Source organism: Petromyzon marinus, chromosome 8 (genome assembly GCF_048934315.1).
Source record: "Petromyzon marinus isolate PM22_M1 ecotype Great Lakes invasive population chromosome 8, UKy_Petmar_22M1.pri1.0, whole genome shotgun sequence".
NCBI lineage: Eukaryota > Metazoa > Chordata > Hyperoartia > Petromyzontiformes > Petromyzontidae > Petromyzon > Petromyzon marinus.
In genome coordinates, this window is record NC_133674.1 from 13148890 (window position 1) to 13168848 (window position 19959).

Here is a 19959-nt window from a genome sequence, read left to right on the forward strand (position 1 = left end):
AATTTCCCGTTTTTGTTTCCAATGTTTCCACCTTTTTTAAAAATAATCTTATTCGGATTTTTTTTTGTTTTATTTCTCTTCATCCTTTTCTTTCTGCTCTGGATACTCGTTTTGTTTATTGTGGTTATATGTTCATAATTTCAAAGGCAGGTGTTGTGTTTGGAAAAAAAAGGGACTTTAATTTGCATCAGCTTCTGGTATCTGGATCCGTATTATTGCTTTCATACTCAGCCACTGTGACACAGTGAGGGCCAGCCAAAACAATAAATATTACCTCCTCTCTTACCCAGTTTTATCTGCTTTATTTTAGTTCAATTGCTTCTTTTACAAGCATAATCAGGATAATGGTTGATGAATGTTCGAATTGCTGTCTTTCCACTCTGCATGAACTAGAGACATTCCTAAAATGACGTTTATTTTATTTTTGACACATTTTAAAAGGACACTTGATTTGTATATTTCTGTGCAGAGTAGGCACATTCTAAAATTCTTTACCACGTGCATTCACTATAAAAGGAAGCACCATATTCTGACAATGTGAAAACCTTTGGTCAGAACACATTATTTTCCTGTGCTTTTATGATATTTTCAATGTCTTCAGTTTGACTTCTCCCACTTTATTATAATTTTAAATATCTTTTCCCCTTCACTCTCTATATTGCTACATCTAATTTCTCAAGGCAGTTTACATTAAAACATTATCTCAACTTGTGTTTGTTCCTCCGTGTGTCTGTCTGTATCCCCTCAATATTTTTTTTCTGATCTATATCTCTGCCTGTGTCCATAGTTTCCTTCTAGTATCTGTGTGCATTTGTGACTCCGTGGGCCATGTGCATTCCGTCCACGCTGGTGTCACGTCCTCCCTGCTCTGGGTTACGTACACGTTTGTTTTTTTGTCGTCCATGCGCCCGCCCGTGGATCGGTCGTCACCCGTGTGGCCCACCTTTGTCTCTGTCGCCACCACCGCCCGCACCCCCCTCTACGGCCACGCGCAGGAGTACAAAGTCTCGAGCTTTGAGCAAAGGTTGATGAGCGAGATCGAGTTCCGCCTGGAGCGGACCCCGGTGGAGGAATCCGACGACGAGGTCGAGCACGACGACATCCCCACGGGAAGGTGCATTGCTCCGATCTTCGAGCGCAAACTCAAGCACTTCAAGACCTTCGAGGGAAGCCCCATCACGTTCTCCTGCAAGGTCTCCGGCACCCCGACGCCAAAGGTACCGCCTAGATCTTCCGGAAGAGTTCTCCCGTGCCGCCTTCCTGCGCCCGCGCGGTTCACGAGCGGACGCGAGCGATCTCGGGCCGTTTTCCCGTGGAAGTCTTAACTGGCCAAGCCAGCTCCGTTCAAGTACATGTCGCCCACTGTTATTGGACCATTAAGCATTGGGACAAGAATTGAGCCTTGCCAGACTGTACCAAGAATGGCCTGGCAAGGCTTGGGTCTGTTTTATAATGGCCGTGGAAATGCAGCCTCATTTGGAACATGTGAATTCACATACTAACTCAAAACAATATTAACTTAAAAATATGGCCAGCAAAATCTGTTGAGTTGAAAATGTGGTTGTCCAAGTATGTTTTCAATGTTGTGAATTGGATCTTGGATTTTGTATTTGATTTGTTCTTGGTGTGCATGTTTAGCACGTGGAGCATCTGGAATTTACACAATGCTGGGACTCATAATGTGGAGACACAAATTATGAAAATTGTATTCATATATCAGAGTGCTAACCACTGTCCCACCGTTCCACCATCTTCAAGAGTAAACCCTTCCATACATATCTACATATTTTTTTGCGAGAGATGCACAGTTGTAGATCTTAAGAGAAACAAGTACTGCAGCACATGTTCAAAGCCCCTGACAAATTTAATCTGTATTGAAAATTCCTTTTCTAGATTTGAAGCTTTCGTGACTGCAAGGATCCATACTCTTTGGTTCTATTCGGTAAAGTCACGTAGGTGATTTTTGTTTTATTTTTTTACCTACGTGACTTTACCGAATAGAACCAAAGAGTATTGAAAATTCCTTTTAAAGATCTAAACACAGAACTGTGTGTGTGTTGTTATGACAATATTATTAGCTGCAGACACTGGGATTTGTATTTAAAACATTTTATAACGGACATGTAGATGGATTTTTTTTTCTCAACGAAAAGCTTACATTTCCTGTCACACCTTTAAACATGAAAACATGCTTTATTACCACAACGATGATAAACTACAGAAATATATTACGCGCAGAAGTCCAAGCAAAGGTTGTGATGTTACCGTTCCCATGCCTAATAAAGGTGCATGCACACAATCTGTACTAGAATGGTGACATTAAAAAACAAACGTGTGGAGACATTCTTCCTCACAGCCAGCTCCGAGGCACGACATATGCCAGCATTGAAAGAGCAGAGCCTCTATTTGACTTGAATGAATAGAACAACAGACCACAAAGAGGTTTCAGAGTGCTGTACAGTATAAAAACACAGCGTTCAATAAAGTCACAAAAACACATACGTAACAAATAACACACAGTGCAATATATCAGCGACAAGACATTCATGGTATTTTCATAATGCTCAATGCACGTCAATGACACACACGATGATAATGTTTGACTTTGAAAAACCAGGTCTCAGATCATTAAAATAAAATTTCATTTCATTGCCATTTATGCTCATGGATGTATAGCAGCAACATTTGAGATGCATAAAAACCATTCTTATATACATTTTGGCTTAATAATAAACATTAAATATTTGTAAAAAAAAAATATCATGCAGTGTTAAGTTGCTCATATCATGTTGCAGACATTTACAATCCTCACAGGAGAGAGAACGCCTGGAATATTATTTGCCTTACTAAGCAAGCATCTTATTTTTGCTTCAAAGCAGTCTCGAGTTTTATTCCACACAAGGGACTTACATATTGGGCTACTAAACAGATATTGTAAGCTACCGATTCTCCAATCCTTGCATCATGTTTTATTTACGACAGTGGTTCAAGTTTGGCAATGCAAATATTAGCTCTTTGCTTTGTTTGAATGTCGTCGTCATCATCATCATCACTAAAATGTCACAATTATGAGAGTACACTCAGTAAAGCTGAAAATATCTGCGTTACATTAATAAGAACAGGAACAAAATGTACTATATGTTTACAGGCCATTGGGAGGTTCTGTAGTATCGTGGCTGCCACTGAAAAAGTCCAATCAGTGTAGCCATGTAGGTGAAACCGAGGAATTATTAAAAATACCCTAAATTATAGAGCCAATTAAACATTGATATTTTATCAAATTGAGTCTGCACCAGCTGGCCTCTGGCCTTTACTTGGGCCCCATGAGTGAAAGCTTTAATGCCCGGTGATGTAGATTGAAATTTACTTTACTCCTCAACCCCGGGACCATTGTGAAAACGATGGATTGCAGAATATTGTGCGTGTGTGCGAATGTGCTGTTCCACCGTTCCCTTTCGGCACGCAGATATACTGGTTCAAGGATGGGAATCAGATCTCCAAAAAATCCGAACGCTTCCAAATGCAGCGAGACTCTGAGGGAAACTGCTCCCTGCACATCCCTCTCACAACCATGGATGACGATGGCAACTACACCGTCATGGCTGGAAATCCACAGGTTTGAAGAGCGCACTGGACCCTGCACGTGCTCTCCAATTGACACAATGATAACGATAATTTTCTCAAATCCCCCCTCCCTTCCCCCACCTCTGTCCACCCGGAAGTTTACTGTAAATGTGTGCAACAGTCGGTTCGGCAGGTCGCGTGTGAGTACTCCCACGTCTGCCAAGACGCCTGGTTACCTTGGAAGAGTAGGCCAAATTGCCCTTTCTAGAGCTCCCACTAGTGGAGGAGAGAGCGAGAAATTGTAGGGCTGCCCCTCTACATTTTTTTTTATATGCAAAAACATTCAATCATATTTAATTGTACGACGTAAATACTTACGTAGTCAAATAAGTCAATTGTCAATTTGGGGTCACGGTTCAATTCAAGAATAAAATAATATTTGTATCATATTTAATTATCAGCATTGTTTCTTGATTATATTTCGTCATGTTTTTGTACAGTGTTATTCACCCCATTTGTCTAAATGTGTGATTCAGAATAACATTTACGTATATATTTTCGATTAATCGTAAATGATCATCGAATCACACACGTCAATGCGTTTATATGGAGGATACAGTGAGGGAAAAAGTATTTGATCCCCCGCTGATTTTGTACGTTTGCCCACTGACAAAGAAATGATCAGTCTACAATTTTAATGGTAGCTTTATTTGAACAGTGAGAGAGAATAACAACAAGGGTTTTGCCACCAAGTACTAAGTCATGTTTTGCAGAGGGGTCAAATACTCATTTCCCTCATTAAAATGCAAATCAATTTATAACATTTTTGACATGCGTTTTTCTGGATTTTTTTGTTGTTATTCTGTCTCTCACTGTTCAAATAAACCTACCATTAAAATTATAGACTGATCATTTCTTTGTCAGTAGGCAAACGTACAAAATCAGCAGGGGATCAAATACTTTTTTCCCTTACTGTATGAATATATTTTAGTCCATGAATTCAGGCAATCCTGCATGCCTGATATGTATAGACATTTTAGCCATGCCAGTTTAGATGGGCCTACATTCAGAGAGGAAAAAAAACCTTTGTTTAACTTTTAAGAGCATGCACTGAAATAAAATGAATATGCATGGTTATCTATACCACACAAGAACTGTTAAACTCAAATGTATGCGGTCTATGTATTTATTTATTTTGCATCAGAATGCTGTACTGCACCCTGTGTGGGACCGTGAGTGGGTATAAGAGAATGTGTAGAGTGTGTGCCACAATCAATCCATATTAGGTGCTCAACTGAATAGGTTTCAAATGAAACAACCATCTGGACATGTTGTTCTATTCCCTGTATGTTTGCATAGGAAGTACATATACGACTGTTGTGATCGTGTAAACAATTTGGACATTCTACTCCCCTACTGGTTAAGCAAAGCAGCAGACCAGAACTCATTTGAGTTCAACCAACCGCATAGGCGACGCATCTCCCAGGAGGTGTCGCTTATCAAGTTTACCTCGAGATAAAAAGTCAACGGCTTTCAAAATAAGCAGCCTAGCCTCAAGTGGCTTTGTTTTGTGATGGTAAATAACATGCAATGCATGTTTACCATGGGTGAAAGCACAGCGGCTTAGGCGACTATGTAGGCACAATTATGCATCTCCTCGTCATCAGCAATCATGATCTATTCACTGCAGGATGAAGGCCTCTCCAAGCCATCGTCAATCTCTCATGGTCTAGCGACACCGCCAATGTGTTTAGCCGCTGCAGATGAGCTGATTGTTTTGCTCCAGCTCCATAGCGATTGTTCTCCTGGGTGTCTTCCCTTCTTTGGCTGCAACTCTCATTTGCCTCGGTCACCAGCAATGATCCCTTCTGGTGATGGTAACTGTGATATCTCTGGCTCGCATTTGTTCTCTGACAATTTGTTCACTTTTCTGTCTCTCATTATTTTTCGAGCATGCATCTCTCCATGCTTCTTTTTAGATGCCCACGTTTCTGATCGATATGTCGTAGCACATCCTGCTATAAAGCTTTAACCAATACACAGTTTCATTATTAAACTATTTTTTTTTAAAGCAATGCAACCTGCTTTGATCTGCTTCCTTACTTCAACATTGTAATTCTCGTGTACTTTGAATTACGAGACTTTTTCTGAAAATTTACCTGGAGAAATAAAAAAAAATCATTAACATAAATGGAGAACATATTAAACGTCACAGATTCTATGATAGCATAGTCACTGTAATAACCTATGGAAACTACGCGAAATTATGAATATTTCTTTACAAAGTCGACCTATATGTAAATGTTTATAAGAACATTGTGAATCGTACATTGAATTCTAAATTACCTGTTTGAACGTTTAAATTCTCTGTAGAGTAATACGCTTTGTTGCATCCTCTGCCTGTCTCTTTAAACATCCTGCTCTAAATATGGAAATGTTCACATTGGAGGGGTTTTCCATTTCAATAAAGTAACTGACGCCAAACTTATTTTAAATATCTTTGAAGATAAATGTGCAGAGATTGCTTAAAATTAAACCCACACAGGAGGAATAACACATTTAATGACAACATATCGCAAAATGTCCCTTTTTCAATGTTTATTTCCACACGACCATTCCCCCACCTAAGACAGACTAATTAATTATACAATACGGTATAAAAAGCAAAAATGTGCACATGTAAATTTAAAGGTGTAGCCCTGCAATTACTTACGCACGCCACTTTTGGCAACAGAGGGAGCGCTATTGAGCCACTCTAGAGTGTGGCTGCCCTATTCTACGCTAAGGAGCACGAGTGAGCCACTAGAGTGTGGTTGAGCCATTCTTCCACACTGGCCATTTGTCTTGGAAGAAGCAAGGGATACCCTGCACTTTACCCCACCGTACACGACTTGCCAATCGACGAACTGTCGTGCACCCATTTATTCTGCTAGGAAAACAAAGGTGGGGGGAATTTCGGGAGCTTAGTGACCTCTGTGCTGCATTATTGTGGATTCGTGCAGCGCTGTGAAGCATTGCGGGTCATCAAATAAACGGACGTCTGCTTGTCTCGCCACAGTATTTCTAAGCATATATACGTGCACGTTCTGTGCTCAAAGGATTTGAGAGTAGTATAACAATACGCGCGTTTGTGATGTTTTATTCACTGAATCTTGAAGGTTTGTTTGTGCTCTTGTTCGTTTTTTGTTGCCCTCCGCAGGGTCGCATCAGCTGCTCGGGGCGGTTGATGGTGCAAAACGTCAACCAGCGAGGCCGGGTGGCACGGAGTCAGTCAGGGCAGCCTGCGGCTAGAAGGTGCTACAACAGTAAAGGGCAACTAGTGCTGCTTCTGACATTCACTGTTGTTATTATTATGACATTTGAGTGTCAACACTCTTTTTAAGGAGAGTCCCGCTAACTTTTCGCAATCGGGGGGTGAAAATTGCTGTCTTTCCCATTTCAAAATATTTACCAATATTTGGATTCTCATTTGGACCTTGATGCTGCCACACAGTGGCCTCCTCCTCGAATAATGTCTTGGGATCTTTAACATCCACTGTGAAGGACACATCCCCTGTATTATCCAGAGCAGCCTGCCAGATTCAAACCATGAGTCTCAGTAGCTACTACTGGGCCATGTCACTGCCCAACATACAGCATCATTGTATCCGTACTAATAATGCAGCCAATGTACATTTCCATGAGTACGTGACCTGCTCACACCGTGCAGGTCATGGGGGCCATACTTTACCATGCTGGTCAGTGAGGGTTGGTGAAGGCAAGCTGCATAGATTCTGGAGCCATAGTTCAGCGCAGCAATGGATTTTGCTTCGCCATTCTCTGCTGACAACATAAGTGCCTGCAGGGATGTGATACAGTGATAATATTGCACGATAAAAATAACAGTAGAACAGCTGGGTGGCGTTGTGCTTAGGGCTTGTAATTCGCAAATCAGTGTCACAGTGAATTATTGCTCAATTGGGCATTGAGCCCTGAGCCTGTGGTCAAATTTCCACATTCCTATGACAGGGGCGAGTCTGCCCATAGAGCAACCACTGTTGACCTCCCTACAACCCCCACAAGTTTAATGGGTTTGAGTCAACTGAGTGCAAGCCACTTGCCCTACTCCTGAGCCACCTGGCCAGATTCAACAACTGGAATTGATTGACATGTGTGAAGTTATCGTTTTGGGTGGCAGAGGAATTACTGTGTGGGACAGTGCTATTGTGTCGGTTACTCGTGAGCTGTCACATGGGTGACACCCTGATGATTCCCTTCCGTCACGTGAACATCAGGCCACGCTCTCAGTCACGGGAGAGCCGGGACGACAGTGACATGGTCCAGGAGAAGAACTTCCGCCCACACTTCCTGCAGGCTCCTGGAGACACCATGGCACATGAGGGCAAGCTTTGTCGTCTCGACTGTAAGGTAAGAGCTTTACGGATGGCTGCTTCTCTTTAATTCCATAGCAATGGCAAGAGCTCTTGAGCATGCAGCACGTTTTAATGCCCCATAAGAGTGCACCAGGCCAGACACTTAATGGCATTTAAGTTCCATTGAACACTTATTCATTTGATCGATATATATTTATATTTTTGGGTTATACTACGTGGGAGTTATGCCAAAATTTTTGTCATTACCCCTGCACCAACAGACAAGATTGTCAGATTTTATTTATACATGCTAATGTATTTGATACAATTTTCACCAATAAAGTGCACCAGTGGCTTAAGACTTTTCACGACTGAATTTACCATCTACATACGAAGTTTCGTTCAAAACTCCTTTGATCTTCATCAGGTAGTGATCCCGGAATTCGAGTGATCCCGAAATTTGCCAAACTGCCAAAGCATGGGTCATTTCCACTTTCCTTTGTAATTTGAGTCTGGCTGCTTTTAATATCTTAAATATTGAAAACATGTTTCTTCAAAGAAGTAAATTTTTCAAAGGAATGCATAAAAATTGTTGCCTGGTGTGCTTTATCTTGTCGGGTGGTGGAAGGTTAATAACAATAATTTTAGCACAATAACTATATGTGGTCAAACACTAAAGAATTGGCTACAAAAACCTACAATTTAAGATTACATATTAATCTCATTACTCCGCTCTGGCAAGCTTGCTTGTGACAAGAAAACATGCTTTGGTATTTAACACAACCAGGTTGTCTGACATTAACTCATTGGTGTCTTCAGTAATGAGTGAAGGATGTTACAAACAACACCATCCCCCTGAAAATGGTTATTGTGGACTAAACAATCACAAATGTCCTCGCATACAATTTGTCATCTGGGTTTGTGTTTCGTCAGTATAATCATCACAGACGACTTCACTGGAGAATACGTCTAAGGCGTGGAATCTGTCATCCTTTAAAATCTGTCCTAAAGATTGAAAGGTCATAAACCACTCACTCTGAAATATTTATTTCTGAGTTGAAGAATCACAAGTCTCTGCTTTGTGTATTCTACCCAGAGAGAGAAAGGTCCATAAACCTTAGCTGTTAAGGTCAGTCATGGCGTATGACCAAAAACACTCTGCAAAGTCATTGTCAAAGTGTCTCCCTGCACAAACGAGCAGAGCATATAATTCTTCCTTGCTTCTGGCCCTGAGTTTGTGGTGGCAATGTCACGTTCCCATGGCCAGTCTATTAATAGGAAAACCATTGCTGACTTCCCACAAAGTGGCATTAATTTTAATAACCGCAGAGGGATGATGATTCAGCTTCCGAGAGGGGATTTGGACTCGCAACTTTCTCACCATGCGTTGAGCTCTTTAACTCGCACGAGCACCACCCAACTCGGATGCATGCATAACAAACATTTCCTTCGTGTCACGGAATTATCCATGTGATTGTATTTTATTCAAGTGTGGGCTTCCAGTTCGTGCCACGTGCTGAACATTCCTGCTCTTGACAAGATGCCCGCACAACAGCGCATGGCAAAAGCTTGAGAGAAGAGGACCTCAACGTGCAGCCTGACCTGGAAGAGCACACGTGAATCACGAGTCACCTATGCAAAAAACCCACGTGCTAAATTGCCTGTTTCACGATTCACTTCCTGTTTAGGTGAGTGGTCTGCCAACCCCAGAGCTGGCATGGGAGGTGAACGGACGGCCAGTGCGACCCGATGCCACGCACAAGATGCTGGTGCGGGAGAACGGAGTTCACTCGCTCGTCATCGAGCCTCTGACCGTGCAGGACGGAGGCCTCTACACCTGCACGGCTACCAACCGCGCCGGCCAGAACTCCTTCTCCCTCAATCTCACCATTGTCGGTGAGAGGCACGGGCTGCGTTCCAGCGACATGCTGCTTGGCAGTCGCGGCAGTGCTGGACGCGGCTAGAAACAGCTGCTTGGGCACAAGCTGGCGTGTAGGCAATTGATGTATGTTTAGGTTTCCCTGTCCAAACTAGCCAATCTGGTCGGCTTGCGGGATGATTTATTTCAAGATGTGGACGTGCTGAGTTTCTCCTGTTTTTCAGAGTGTAAGTCAGTGTTAATGCAAATAGATTCCCCTTGGAAAGTGGTACACAGATCCACACCCCCATTTCACTTACAACTTGCGAAAATGCCACAAATGTACCTCCAGAAATAGAATGTTGCCATAGTGTGCCCTTTTCCACTGAAACCCAAAGGATACATACTGTACTGATAGAACAATTATATATAACATTACTCAACAATCTATAGTGTCTCATAGGACACCTAATCTAAAGTTATATCATGATTGAGGTTTAATAAGTAAACGTTTCACTTTTAAAATAGATTGAAATTAAATACTGCACAGCAAATCCTATATACTATGCACACTTGTAGGCAAGTCAAATAACTTAAAGAGGAGATACAGTCATATATCTTTACTAATTTCTAACAAAAATATATTGCACATATCACCGTTAATGTCATGATCACCATGTATGGTTTATTTATTCCTGAATTAACGTCTCCAAATTCCATAGTCATTTCTCAGCATCCTGTGACTCTACAATCCATCTCACTCATGCGGATGATGTGATGCCATTCACTCCATCTGTGTGGTGGCCATTCTGTTGAGACACATCTCTCGTTTGGCTGCCATGCCATCACTCGACATGTGCATTAGCCATCATATTTTCCCTCAATCTGTCCAGCCCAAGCCCACTTACTTTCCTTGGCAGTTAATATAATGCCTGTGAATTGCATTTATTCATTCATCCGCCCGCTCCTCTTGATGTCTCTCAGTGTCATTCTGAGCATGCATCTCCCTGTACGTCTTTGTGCATTTTCCAGCATTGATAGGCTTCGTATTTTGATCCATCCATTACGGCTGATAGTATTGACTGATTTAAAATCATCCTCTTCAGGCACATCAATATACTGCTTTCCATGATTGACTTCGGCTTCAACCGGTTTGATATTCTACATATGCAGTGCAAATATATTTACATGCCTACAGTATAAATTCAGGATCATTTGGTCACAGCCTGACCTCGGAAGCTAAGGCTCTACAGTATAATGCTGGGATGGGCGACCACCCAACCCTAACCCACATGGAACATGTCGATCGACTGTGATGTAGCCATTTTTACTGGCGGGTCGCTCTCCCACATGCCCTTGCGTTGGTGAAGGAGCGCTAGAGCACAAGTATGAGGCAGTAAACCGAGGAAACGGCACACATGGGCATTCTGGCCTCCCCTGACACTGAGCCGACCGAGCCCGCTCACAGTGTACGGCAGCCGTGAGCCCCAGCACGACCTCCTCTCATGCTCACGTGCAACAGTTTCCCAAGAACCTTCTTCTCCTGCCCACGTCACTCACTCGGCCGCCTCCTCCCCCTCCTCTGCCCCGTCACCCCCCACCCACAGCCAAGCAGCTGACGCGGGCGCCGGTGATCGTCGAGAAGCTGCAGAACACGGGGGTCGCCGAGGGCCAGCCCGTGCGGCTCGAGTGCCGTGTGCACAGCATGCCGCCGCCCACCATCTTCTGGAAGAAGGAGAACGAGACCCTGATTCCGCACCGCGAGAGAACCAGGTGATCTGCTGGACTGTCCCCCCGACCCCGCCCCTCCCCGTCTGCGGAGAGCGAGCATTGTCGCGGTGCCTTCTTGGCAGCGCGACGTGGGCCAACGGGCGGCGCGTTTTTGTCGACTGTTTAGGGAGGTTCGCAGCCGGAGACTGGCGGCCACCCTGGTTAAAACTGTGGGGCGTCGTAACCGAGAAATACGCAGGCATGTTGCTGAGCATATAGTCAGTCGCAACGGAAATTATATGAATGCTGAGCCTCAACAATGACCCCACTGTGTTTTGCTTATGACCACATCACCCTGAATGAGTCCGATCACATAGAATATTGGATGCCTAGCAAGGTTGTGTTTGGTTGGTACGTAAATGAGTGACCACCAGAGTTGTCAGGTTGTTATAGGTAGAAGCCTGAGAGGTGGCCACGTGATGGTGCTGTTGAGTGTTACTCCTAGTGTGCATGGAGGGTTGTCTCCAGGCAGTCAGCTTTCCTTTACACTTTCATGCATGGCATTGGCCCAACATCCCAATACAGGACCCTTCTGAAAAAGGGCCTTGAGAATCTATGAGCAATTATTTCATGCATAAATAATTTCCATTGTGCGAGGAAGTCATTTCAGTGTATTCCGGGATATGTTGTAAAGGATAAAAACGTTAACTTATGTAAAGCATGTATTTATAAAAATCTGATGTCACTTGCTACATTAGACAATTTATAACTTCATAAAACACTTTTTTTTCATCACACTTTTCTTCAAATAACAAAAAATAATTGAGCCTTAAAATAACAATTGTGCAGAGCTATTTGGATATTTCAAGGTCAGTCTAGTTTTCAACAACCTCTGAGAGCCAATGTTTAAGCTCCACCTTATCTTCTGGTCTAAACACACAAATAATTGAGTGCAACGGGTTATAATTTGATATTAAAATAAGCTCTGTGTGCCTGTGAATGTACAGAATGCGGTATTGTAGTGGTTAGCGCACTGCGCTACGAACTTGGCAACCTGCATTTAATCCCCAGCCATGGCTGACATCAGTCGTGGATATTTAAACGGGATCTGGGCCTCCCCTATGTTGCCTCAGCCTTTTTTGATGCAGTGTGTAAACTTTGGCACCGAGGTGAGAAAAGTGGCTGGGCAATGTATCATGGCCATCCCAACCCCTCATCCACCGTGCCAGCCTTCATAAGTGCTTGCCAAGAACACCTGTCTCGACAGCCTGTATGGCTATATTTAGGATCTTTTTTGTATTTGCACAGCATGCACCAGGATCCATCGGGCTACGTGTGCCTGATAATCCAGCCGACCAGAAAGGAGGACGCCGGCTGGTACACGGTCTCGGCGAAGAACAGCGTGGGCATCACCTCCTGCACCGCTCGTCTTGACATTTATGGTACCCAGGCACCACGACACAGCCTTTGCAGGGCCCCACTTTGGAAGTTGGGGGTGTCCTACTTGTGTGTGTGTGTGTTGTATCGACTGTGTGTGTGTGTGTTGACCATGCTTGTCTGCTGACTGTGAATGTCTGTGTGCTGAATATGTGTGAATGTGTGTGTGTGCTGACGGGGGGAGTGGTAGTGTAGCAGTTTGCGTGCTGCGCTACAAACCCACCGACACTGAATTAAATTCCTGCTCATGGCCAACGTCATTGACGATTATCTAAATCGGTCCTGGTTGCTCTATTTTGAACAAAAAAAATATTTAACTGTACAGCATGAAATATAATTATTTAGATTTCATTTATTTTGCTTATTTCAGTTTCTGTATACTGTATTCTAATTGAGATTAATATGCGAGGCAGCATTTTTGCATTGTGATTAGAATTCGACCCAATTAATCCTCATAACACAATCGAACAACATAGATTATCTGTTCTTCATTTATTATTGTTATGGATACAAACCACTGCAGAGAGAGCCAAGTGCTTCCAGGTGTAAATAATGACTGTCTTTATAATATGGGCTCGATAACCTCAAGCTTCTTTAGGATGCTTATGCAATTAATGTATTCATATTATTAAATATATATATGTGTTGTGTAAGTATGCATTAGTTTTACTCAAGTATATTGTTGCAAATGGATATTGCACAATTGATAGATGCCATTTCACTTGTCTAATTTTCAGAAAAAATGAAAATAAGTATTTAATTCCTCATCTAACATGATCATTTCAGTAATGCACTTCATCAAATTATTTTTTATAGTTAACTTTTTTTATGTTTATATTTGCATGAAGTTATGTAACTATGTAATTGAAAAGCCACAGTTGTAATGTAACGTCATCTCTGGCTATGATTTGTGCACTTGGCACTCACCCAGAAGGAACTCTTCCTGACAGATTGTTTATTACTTTTATGCTTCAAGTGGGAAGCATCAATTTTGTCAGGACATGGGAGGAAATTGTGCGGCCCATTCCGACAGGCCAATAACTTCAAAAAATAAATCTCTGACAGTAAAGTGTGAACCTGACGTTTGTCTGGTTTTAAAACATTTATTTCATATCTCATTTTATTTTCTTTGATGATGCCATGTTTTTTGTGACGCCGCAGCTGAGTGGCACCACGAGATCCCAAAGACACGGCGAGTGAGGCCCTCCTCCAGCCGTTACGCGGCTCTCACTGACCAGGGTCTGGACGTGCGGTCAGCCTTCCTGCCAGACCCCAGCCACGCTGGAGCCCAGGGGAATCTGGTTGAGAGCGACGAGCTGTAATGGCTCTTGCACCACTGCCAGCAGATGAGCTCGGTCAGCTCATCTGCCCAGCGTGCACCACTCAGCCCGGCTGTTTGTCCATCATGGGCTCTATCCTGATCAACCATCGTGTCCCTTGCCCGTATGCACATACATGCCCTTGTTTGCCCATAATAACTCGTTGCTTTGGGGCCGTGTCATCGATCTTAAGGTGATCTCCTCAAAAGGCATCAGCCACCAAGTTAATTAACGTTACGAATGACATTCATGGTAACAAATATGAAATTCAGTGTAAGTAAGATAATTGCATCATTGATGTTCTAAAAACAACTACGTTGATAATTTGCGTGTTTTCAAATGCATTATTACCTTGTAATATTTAATACGATACATTATAGTACAATGAATATTCAACTGTCACCTAAATAAACATCTGCAGCCTTATGGCAACCAAATAAAATTAACAATTTTATCATCTAACAATTTTATCATAAAGTGTCCCAGGTTACTGCTTACTGTTGGGGAAATGTGTTAGAAGTGGAAAATCTTTTTTTATTTAGATCTTTCTCCATTTTGAATAAAAAACAATAGAAGAAAAATGTCTGTATTCATAAATGCATTATCTGTCACCTGCATTTTCGATCTGTCTTCATGCCCACAGAACCTTAACTCACAAATATTGAACACAAGGAAATAATTTAAACACTGAAACAACTAGAATATAAAGCTTAATTCAACAGCACTTGCCCCATTTTTTTACAACTTTGCACAATTTAATGCTCGTCAATTTGACGTATTTTAAAAAGAAAATATGTTTCAATTATCAGATATAATACCACATACTCTTAATTAAAGAATTGTATGTATCAAGACATGACAAACAGCTGCAGCCTGGATGGCACAAATGCCATTCATATTGGGAGTAAATGTATAATTCACCAAAGGGCACAGAATCGAGTATATTGTGTATGGCAGGCAATGCATAGTCGGGTAATGTTAAATAAGCTAGGTATTAAAAAGTGTGGGCCAATTTTTACGTGCGACAATCAGTATTAAGAGGACAGGCTTAGAAGTGCCTGCGATGTTCTAAATTGATGTTTAGTGTGCACAAACAGTTTTGTTTTGAGCGAGGATAATCCATTATTTAAATTCATACATATTCTGAGTACTTAATTTGGTGTGTCCGTAGCAATTAAAATATTTTGAAATCGTGGCAAGTAAAGACGATTACAAGGCCATAAATCAGCAGCAATCTTTGAGTCAAATTGTAGAACGAGGAATCGTAATAGATCACAGCATACAGCACCTGGCACAGTCATTCACAAAGAATTACTCATTGGGTTGGCCTTGTCTCTGGAATTTCCAGGCAAGGGGATGACTAAGGCCAGAAAACCAGAGAAAATTACAAAGTGAGATGGACCAGCGTATACATGACAAATTCATGTAGAGGAATTTGTTTAAATGGTCACCTTCCAAAAACTGACATTGGCTCCTCAAACTGATACGTTACAGTGACGGGAACTAAGGTTGTATTGAGCTCACACTCATGATGGTAAGGCTGCTGATGTACATGATGAAATAGTTTTACTCTTACCCTGTGTAAAAAAAACATTATTAAAGACACTGCCAGCTCCTTAAGGTGTTTTTATCCAAATGTAAATCTATGCCATGGCAAACAAAACTACGTTTCTAAAGGTTTGAAGCACTGGTCTTAATGCAGGTAAAAATGAACATGCCAGCTGGTGGTTAGTTCTCATTTCTGTACAGAGGGGTTGTGTCGACGCACAGGTCATATAAACGTACATTTTATAACCCTTGAGAAAAATAATTTCCATACTGGTAGACCATTGTAACGTTATACACCAAAGTGTGAATTTTCTCAGGTTTGGGGCTAGTAATCAATTGGCTAAATAAATTGCCAGTGGACATTCTCATATTCAAGTGAATGTCATAAATTCAGTATTTACCATGTGCCTGTTATAAAGCTCTGAAACATTTTCCAATGCTATGTACAGCAGTAGGATATAGAGAACATTAGGTAATGCAATATTAGATAAATTGGTAATTAAACCTTTTTAACATCATTTAAGATAACTTATTAAATTAACATAATCAACTTAATGAAATAACTCTTTAGCAAATGTATAAAATACAAAAATATAATGTCCAGTTTGTCGGATTTGCTTTTTACATTGCATTTCTTAAGAGTCTATACATTGTAATGTTCATGAAAGCAATGTTTAAATCACAAATATGACAACTTAAAATTGCATTGGTTTAATTTTGCATTAATGATTTTTACCAGTTTTATTTTGTGCAAACATCCAAATTCATACATTTGCAGGTATATTGCTATCCTTTACATGATTCCCATACCATGTCTGAACAAAGCACACACACACACACACGCTCACACTGACATGTACACATACACACTTGCACGCATTCATGTGTTTATTTGTTTAGACTGGATACTCCTGTTCTTTGATGGACCCAACAGCATGGCTAGGCTCCAACGGTGGGGAATACCACATGAGTCACTGCACATGTTATGAATTGTTCAGTGTCAATTGTGGCTGACTAATAGCAGCAATTGCATTGTGGCTCTTACACCCAAGTCACTCACTACACATACATTCATATTGTGAATTGATGACGGTACCTAGTGTTGCAGTGTGTGTCTCAAAATGACAAACCTTTCCAAAGAACAGCTTGGCCTTGCTATGGGATGAGACAACAGAGATCAGCTTTCATGTGGGCAGAGATTTAGCTAGTAGTTGCATGTTGTATCATAATGTAATTAACGTTATTCATATTCACATACGTATACACAGACCTGCTACTGACTGGCACTGACTGTGCTCATGTCTTGTGTGCAATCAAGTATCCTTCCTTCTACTCGCACCTTCTCTAGATTTGGTTTAAGGGTAGGATGTTAATTGTAGTGTGACCTGAATGGGAGTAAAACATGCCCGCGTGATTTTATTTACATTGTCTACACAATATGCCATTGGAACTATTAAATTTGTATCATTCTAAAGCACTCCTTTAGGATTTATTCAGACTTGCTTTGTTTTGTCATTTGACCTTGAACGGTTTTTTTTTATGAGGGTGATGTTTTGTCTGAATAATTTTTAAGACCCTGTATAAAATGTGGAAATTCCTAAATGTACGTGGAACGCTCGAAATGAATTGCAGCAGCATTGACCGGCAACAACGAGGGGGGGTTGGTGGGGGGCAAGCATTTGCAGGACACCTTTTTTGTTTTTAGAAACGAAGGTAAAGCACCCATAGATTGATTCACGCGGAAGACTGGCGGACCCTTTGAGGCGATGAGCCGCAGAAATACACCGTGGCGTGACAAGACACACTTTCGTTTTTAGTGATCATTGCCAAAAAGTTGCGGGCGCCTTCACTGGATTGAGTTGAACGCCTAAGGTGCGTTGCTGAAGGGGTCAGCACAACACGCGGCAAAACATCATTACTTGTGGTAACACTAGCACTGCATTTGTAAGGATAAAAAAAAAACATTGGAACCTATCTAGATTTAGCTTTAATGATTTTTTTTCCCCTTGCAAGATATTAATATCGGTTTGACAGATAAGTGTGAATGAGTTGTCGCAGAAATGAAAATATATGCATCGAAAATTCGCAAGACACCATTTATCTGTGTAGTTCATTGGTTCCAGTGATTCACCCAATCGCTTTCACGTCATGTAAACACGATATATAAGTTAACATCTTAAAAAACAAACATAACATCTATTTAAAGAACATACACTATACAGTATGTGCTGTAGACCAAAGGGCAGTTGCAAAGTTTTTAGAATGAGATAGTCCACTAAAAAATATTAACCAACCGAGCATTAGGTTTGGTGTGAGGTTTTGTGTTTGTTTCTAATACACAGCAATATGATAAGCTCACAGAGGTTTGTTATAACTGTATTGATTGGATGATACAATTGTGTGTATGTATACTTTTCGTATTTCATTCTGAAAACTTGTTTTCACTGCCCCTTGCATCTATAATTATATCAAATAGTAAATTAATAATGAATAGGGACATTGTAGAGATACTGGAAGAGCAAGCCTGTTTCTACATAGACATTCATTTTGAATGGTTATGTTTTATTGCGATGACTATACACAGGAAAAAGCTCATGCATCTGCCACTGTTTTAATAGTTTACTGTAATATTGCAAAAATGTTTTATTTTACTGCATTTAAGAAACCTTTTCTCTGCTGTATAAAAAAAATAAAGTAAACAAAAACATTCAGACCTTTGTAATTTTGTCAATTAAAACATTGTGTTTTTAAATGTCATTTATTTGTAAACAATTTTGTAATGGCCACATATGACAGTAGAATGTGATTGACAATGTGATTCAATGTCCTTTGTAATGATTTTTTTAAACTTGCTTCATTACCTGAAGTGTGTTGACCTCGTGTATTCAATTGTGCTGCAGAGATAACAATGGGAAAGATTTGGCCAGGAATTGGAAAATGCCATGCTGTGTGAAACCATCTGAGTTTATTTGCATGTAGATGTAATCAAACGTATCAATCACATGTCATGTACATGAGCCAATTTTTTGGCATTTTAAAAATCCTACCTGCATTAGTGTTTTTGTTAAATGTTTTCATAAGAACCATAATTAGATGACCTTATGAAATAAGTACTCTAATTAATTTCTACAATGTTTTTTTCTCATTGAACCGAGCAGACAATACCATTGCTTCCCACGCATCCACACCCCCGTGCCCAAGTAGAGATGTTTAATTACGTACACCTATTATTGTATGTTTCACCTGTGGGAAGAGAGCTGGAAATATCACACGTCTAAGACAACACTCAGAAATTATACCACTGCAACTTATATTGACTGTAATATCTAACTTCTCATGAATTAGGTTTCATATTTAATTTTTTATCTTTCACCAAGCAGATGCACACATTTACTTTTCACATTTTGTTTCTCTCTGTGATGAACATTTGTGCACCTCTCCTTATGTGAAAATGTTTCGCTGGAATATGTTTCTTAGTGTCCAAGACTCGAAGTTCAGTGTTACATCTGCAGAAAATATCCACGTCATCTTATTGCCTGCCTCTCAAATGTCGCCTCACCAGTTTCACAAGCAATGCCACGGGACATGCGTCGGCCGACAGCTCCTGTTAAGGGTCGAGAAATGTCTAGTAGTGGAAGATGCAGAGGCAGTGTCTGTCGGAAGTTCGTCACGCCAAAGTGTCCATTGTATTCAGTAAAGGAACGGATTGTTTTCTTTTGTTTTAAAAAACAATAAAGCCCTTCATCTACAAGTGTGTTGCTGCAAGAGCTCTTGTCATGCATTAACCACTGGCTCAACACACACTTTTGATTGTTAAATATTCATTCCAATACATATATCAAATCGAGGCATGTTTTTAGTTAATAAAATGTCTTTGATGGAGGTCAAGGTGTGACCAAAGAAAATGCCTGTATCTATATTACGTGTTTTGGGCACACGTGCCTTTTGGATGCATATTCAACCATGCAACAAAGCCAGCATGCATTTGTGACTCATTGATCCGTCCTCTACTATTTGCTCCGGGCAAAGCAGTAATACGTTCTCAGCCTGCAACAAAAGATGCCATCATATGTTAGGAGCATGGATTTGATATCACTGTGGAACAATTTTTTTTTTGTTCCTGGGTAGTAAGTCTTATTTCCTAATTGCTTATGCCTCAAAAGTACAGAAA

At 41.0% G+C, this 19959-nt stretch overlaps 1 protein-coding gene across 3 annotated transcripts in view; it reads left to right on the forward strand.

The window, feature by feature from the left end:
- The window catches only part of LOC116940239 (palladin-like), a 138747-nt gene extending 119208 nt beyond the window's left edge, over window positions 1-19539 (forward strand). For all 3 annotated transcript variants that reach the window (XM_032949734.2, XM_032949735.2, XM_032949737.2), the window contains 8 exons: window positions 996-1217; window positions 3467-3616; window positions 6764-6858; window positions 7839-7971; window positions 9605-9812; window positions 11382-11547; window positions 12793-12926; window positions 14083-19539. In XM_032949734.2, the coding sequence (XP_032805625.2) occupies window positions 996-1217; window positions 3467-3616; window positions 6764-6858; window positions 7839-7971; window positions 9605-9812; window positions 11382-11547; window positions 12793-12926; window positions 14083-14243 (1269 nt within the window). In that variant the 3' untranslated portion in view covers window positions 14244-19539. The remainder of the gene's footprint in view (window positions 1-995; window positions 1218-3466; window positions 3617-6763; window positions 6859-7838; window positions 7972-9604; window positions 9813-11381; window positions 11548-12792; window positions 12927-14082) is intronic.
- Window positions 19540-19959: the final 420 nt, after the last annotated feature.